The sequence below is a fragment of the Herpailurus yagouaroundi genome, unplaced genomic scaffold (assembly GCF_014898765.1).
Source record: "Herpailurus yagouaroundi ecotype Mexico unplaced genomic scaffold, PumYag 184, whole genome shotgun sequence".
NCBI classification, from domain to species: domain Eukaryota; kingdom Metazoa; phylum Chordata; class Mammalia; order Carnivora; family Felidae; genus Herpailurus; species Herpailurus yagouaroundi.
In genome coordinates this window covers 10,890,320-10,896,319 of record NW_024412415.1, presented here as the reverse complement: position 1 = coordinate 10,896,319, position 6,000 = coordinate 10,890,320, and the positions used below count along the sequence as shown (strand labels likewise).

Genomic DNA, 6,000 nt, shown 5'->3' with positions numbered 1-6,000 from the left:
CTATCTATCTATCTATCTATCTATCTATCTATCTATCTATCTATCTACAGGTTTCTTCCTGGTTTCTTTCCAGGTTTTCTTTCTGTTCTGAGTTTCTTTCTGTTCCCAGGGTAAACATGAAGGCTGGAGGACCCGTCTAAAGCATCCCTAGACCTGAATGGATTATTTAGCAGTTGGACACAATACAGAGGGATTACCCCTTACCTTTTCCCTAGAAATTTGATAGCTTTTGAAGCTATACCTCAATTGTCTTTGAGGCTTCTTTCAGTAACATTTCATTGTATGAAATCTGTCTATACACAAGATTAAAATACAAATTTTAACTTTTAATGTGTATAAAGCAACATTAAAATTCTTTTATGATATCTGCAGAAAAAGTAAACATTTTGCCATCAAAGGAGCTTTGTTCAAAAATTTTTATTTCATTTAGCTGTCTAGCTATTTCTTAATTGTTGAGGATATTAGACATTTAGTGACCTTTGTTTATCTTTAATCTGTAATTAATTTTCTTACCCTTTAAATGATGTATATCTGCCATCTGATATGATATGTTGCTCTGTAGTTTAATCTGAAAAAAAAAATTTTCATTTTACTACAGAATATGGAGTTTTGCTCATATTTCCTCTTTTTTGCTCATATTCACTTTAAGTTTGATCATAAATACAAAAGAAAAATCCTCAAGTTATACATACCCACCTCTTTCCAAAAAGAATTAGAGAGAAATTTTGATTTTGTAATACTTTAAATTTGCAAAAGAATATTCATTTTACTTAATATATAGTCTAATGACTTTCAAACATTTAAAAATTTGAGTTGAACATTGCTTAATGATATCTTTTTTCAAAATCTTACCAGAAGAGACCTCTTACTAACTCTATATTAAAATAAGAATTAATTGTTTGAATCAGTTAATGCAAAATCAAAAGTAACTGATGCTTATCAAGCTCTCATACAATAACAGATACTACATAGGACCTGTTGTTGTGGTCATTGTCCTTCAAGATCCAGTAGACAAGAACAATAGGAACTTAAATCTGTAACAAAATATGACTCAAACTAATTTAATTTAGCACTTAATTTAAAAATTAAACATTAAAAAAAATTAAAAAAAAAAAAAAAAAGGGGGCGCCTGGGTGGCTCAGTCGGTTGGGTGACCGACTTTGGCTCAGGTCATGATCTCGCAGTCTGTGAGTTCGAGCCCCGCATCGGGCTCTGTGCTGACAGCTCAGAGCCTGAAGCCTGTTTCAGATTCTGTGTCTCCGTCTCTCTCTGACCCTCCCCCGTTCATGCTCTCTCTCTGTCTCAAAAATAAATAAACATTAAAAAAAAAATTAAAAAAAAAAAATTAAGACAAGGTCTTTGAAAGCCAGGATGTCATACACAAAGAATCACTGTCCCAGATCTTGCTTAAACAGGTATCAATTGTAAAATGTAACAACAATATCACTACAAACAGGTTCTCTTGTCAACCTCAAAAGTAAATTGACTTTGAAAGTATACACAGATTCATAGTGATCAGAAGCAGGACCATGAGTGCCAAAATGATTATGATAAATACCTTTTCAATCTCTAAAGAGAAAGTTTTAAGCTTCTTAGTTAAAAATAATTATAGATTTGTAAGAAATTGCAAAGATAGCACAGAGAAGTCCCATATACACCTCACCCAATTCCCCCAATACATACATCCTATCTAACTATAACACAACATCAAAACCAGGAATCTGACACTGGTACAATGTGTATGTATAATTCTATGTCATTTACACACACACACACACACACACACACACACACACACACACACTCATGTAACCACCACCAAAACAAAGATTCAGAACTATTCTATCATTGCAAAGATATCCCTCATACTATCCTTTATATTCAAATCTATCCTCCATCCTCACACTATTTCTAAACCCTGGTAAATACTAATTTGTTTCCCAACTCTGCAATTTTGTCATTTCAAGAATATTATATAAATGGAATCATATAATATGTGGCCTTTTATGATTTTTACTCAGTATAACATATAGTTGCTGTATATATCAATAGTTCATTCCTCTTTATTACTGAGTAGTATTCCATGATATGAATGTACTACAGTTTGTTTAAGTATTCAACTACTGTATAACATGTTGGTGGTTTCAACTTTTTGGCTATTACAAACACAGCTGCTATAAAAAACAGTATACTGATTTTTACATGAATATTAGTTTTCTAGGATATTTCTCTCGGATAAATGTGCAAGAGTGAGGTTCCTCCTTTTCCAAAGTGGTCATGCCATTTTCATTTACATTTTAAAAAATTACTGTACCAAGGTACTAGATGGGAGAGTATAAAACAATTGGAAAACATGAGGGCAGTCTCAAGGAATCAGTAGGCAAGTTTAGCACCTAAAGCAGTATAATTACTGTAGGAATTCAGAGATGGTTCTTAGCTGATCTGATCAAGGAAAGCTTCAGGGAAGGAATTTTTACCTGAATTAGTCATTGAAGGCTAGGAAAAATTGTAAATAGGTAGAAAAGGGCACTCCAGATAGAGAGGATGACATAAGAAAAGGTACAAAGGCAAGAAAACATGAGACATGTATGAAAATATGATCAAAATATTGTTTGGCTATAGCACATGATATAGGAGGAAAAGCAGTGTGAAAGAAGGTTGGAGAAAAAAGACCATGGAGGGGCCCTTCAGCCTTAACTAGGTCTTCCCCTAGAGTCCTGGCAGCTTTGAAGAATGAAGCTTAAAATATAATGTTGATATTCAGTCAAAAAAGGAATGAAGTACTGTTACCTGCTACAATATGGATAAGCCTTGAAAACATATATGCTAAGTAAAAGAAGCTAGTCACAAAAGGACATGGGGTTTCTTTTTGTGGTGATGAGAATGTTCTTGGGGCACCTGGCTGGCTCAAATGGTAGAGCACGTGATTCCTGGTCTTGGTGTTGTGGGTTCTAGCCCCACACTGGGTGTAGAAATCACTTAAAAAAAAATCTTTAAAAAAAATGTTCTTGAATTAGTGGTGATAGCTGCACAGTATTGTCAATATACTAAAAACTAAACTGAAGTATATACTTTAAAAGGGTAAGTTTTATGATATATGAATTATATTTTATTATTTATTTTATTTTATTATTTTTTTAATTTAAATTTTTTAAAATTTACATCCAAATTAGTTAGCATATAGTGCAACAATGATTTCAGGAGTAGATTCCTTAATGCCCCTTACCCATTTAGCCCACCCCCCTCCCACAACCCCTCTAGTAACCCTCTGTTCTCCATATTTTAAGAGTCTCTTATGTTTTGTCCCCCTCCCTGTTTTTATATTATTTTTGTTTCCCTTCCCTTATGTTCATCTGTTTTGTATCTTAAAGTCCTCATGAGTGAAGTCATATGATATTTGTCTTTCTCTGACTAATTCTGCTTAGCATAATACCCTCCAGTTCCATCCACATAGTTGCAAATGGCAAGATTTCATTCTTTTTGATTGCTGAGTAATACTCCATTATATATATACACACCACATCTCCTTTATCCGTTCATCCATCGATGGACATTTGGGCTCTGTCCATATTTTGGCTATTGTTGATAGTGCTGCTATAAACATTGAGGTGCATGTGCCTCTTCGAAACAGGACACCTGTATCCCTGAGATAGATACCTGGTAATGCAATTGCTGGGTGGTAGGGTAGTTCTATTTTTAATTTTTCGAGGAACCTCCATACTGTTTTCCAGAGTGGCTGCACCAGCTTGCATTCCCATATCTCAATTTTTATGCAAAAAGATAGAAATGGAAGTGCCGAGGGTATTATAAGGCACCATACGTGAAACTGGGAATAAAATAATGGACAAATTCTAGGCACTCAAGGAGTTTATTATTTTGGAGAAGCAATCAAATAAATAGTTAATTATAATATAGTAAAATAAATGCTATTATTAGGTTCTGCAGATATGACAAGAGAACTTAGTAGAAGCACTTAAATCCTTAGGGGATAAAACACCTTAGGGGAGTGAAGAAAGGCTTCTGGAGATGATAGCTAAAATGTGTCCAGTAGGAAGAGTAGTGTTTTGCCAGGTGAAGTAGGCAGAGGGCAAGGAGGAAAGATATTCAAGGGATGTGTCAAAACTTAGAAGTGAAAAATACTACACACTACAGAAACTGCAAGCAGTTGTAAGCAGCTGAAGCTGCTAGAAACATGTGGCAAGGAAACATGGCTAGAAAGGTAAGCAAGGTCCACATTATGAAGGGTCTTGCCAAAAAATGTGGGTACATTCCAATGGCTATGGTCAACCTTTAAAGGACTTCAAGCAAGGTAGAGCAATCCAATTTGCAGTTTAGAAAAGTCAACCTGGCTTCAGTAAGAGAAGTGGACCAGAGGGACAAGGCTAGAGGGAGACCAGGTAGGAGAGTAGAAGACTACTGTTGTATTTCAGGTGAGAAAATGGTGGTCTAAGACAGGGGTGGGCAAACTATGGCCTGTGAGCCATATCTGGCCTGCTTCTGTTTTCATAGGGATGACAAACTAAGGATGGTTTTTACATTTTAAAATGGTTGGGGCAGGGGTGGGAAGAAAGCAAAAGAAGAAGAATATTTTGTGAATTATACACAATGTGAATTTCAGTGTCTATAAATAATGTTTTATGGGAAACAGCTACACCCATTCATTTACATATTGTGTCCGGCTGCTTTGGAGCTACAGTGATTGTGACAAAGACCATATGGCCTGCAAAGCCAAACGTATTTACCATTCGGTCCTTTATAGAAAAAGTTTGCCAACCTCTGGTCTAAACTAATAGAATGAGAACAGGGAGATAAATATACATGGGAACTATTAAAGGGAAAGAATGAATATCTTGCTGATTGACTAGATACAAGGGTAAAAGAAGAAACACCAAGGATGATGTTTAGATTTCTAAAGTAGGAAACTAGATGAGTAAGGTGGCAGTACTCCACAGGAGGGAAACAGGAGAAATAGACTTGGGGTGGGAGGGGAGTGGGGGGATGATTTTTACAGATTTGGACCTGTTGAATATGAGGCACTTGTGACACACCTGAGAAGAGACCTTGTAGTCAGCTGGATATATAGGTCTGGAGCTTGGGCACCAACGATTTGAGAGTCATTAGCATATGAATAGCAATTAAAGCCACAGGAATGAGATCACTGATGGAAAGCTGCAGAGGCAGCAGGAAAAACGGACACCAAATGCTATGTGATCAGATGATCACTAAACACTGCTCTCCAATAATGTGCAATTAGCCTATGTTTACTTTTTACCCACTTCCTTTATTTTCATGATCCAATTTTTTTTTGCCCCTCCAAAGAACATAACCATCTTTTATTCTTGCTTTCAATAAGTTTGTATTACTCTGTTTTTTATCCATTTTTATGATGTTATCCCAACGTCTCTGCACTCTTTATTTTAAACTTCCTTTTGAAATTGCTACAGATATGCTATTCTTAAATGCTAGGCTATCCCAACGTCTCTGCACTCTTTATTTTAAACTTCCTTTTGAAATTGCTACAGATATGCTATTCTTAAATGCTAGGCTATGAGTGACCTCAGCTTCCCTGCACTGTCTCCTTTGTATCCTTATATACTTTTAAAATTTTTTAATGAAGGAAGGGAAATTCAATCCACAGACCACAAAAATAGTATAGAATTATATGGGCAGTACTGCTTTATTTTTATCATTTTAATTTTCTCTTCAATCTTCCTTACTGAGAATGGAGACACTGATCCCAATGGCTCATATGTAAAGCCCTCACATTTCAAAAGCTGCTCTGGAACAATATATTTCACGTGGCACTCAAGAGAAAATCATAGCTTGTCTAAATACAAGCCCTTTCTTAAGCCAAGCATAATGAATTTATTTCCCACCCCATTCCTTTGCCATGTAAGGATTTTTCAGTTAGCTTTTCGGACCCCCCTCATGGCATATTGTTCCCTTGGCATCTCATGTTCTCTATTATTCCTGTCAATCTTTCCAGCACAATTCTCACAA

At 35.7% G+C, this 6,000-nt stretch overlaps 1 protein-coding gene across 3 annotated transcripts in view; it reads right to left on the bottom strand.

Annotated features, from left to right (window-relative positions):
* The window catches only part of GOLM2 (golgi membrane protein 2), a 105,694-nt gene that overhangs the window by 68,083 nt on the left and 31,611 nt on the right, over positions 1 to 6,000 (bottom strand). For all 3 annotated transcript variants that reach the window (XM_040492544.1, XM_040492543.1, XM_040492545.1), the window contains exon 2: positions 514 to 568. In XM_040492544.1, the coding sequence (XP_040348478.1) occupies positions 514 to 568 (55 nt within the window). The remainder of the gene's footprint in view (positions 1 to 513; positions 569 to 6,000) is intronic.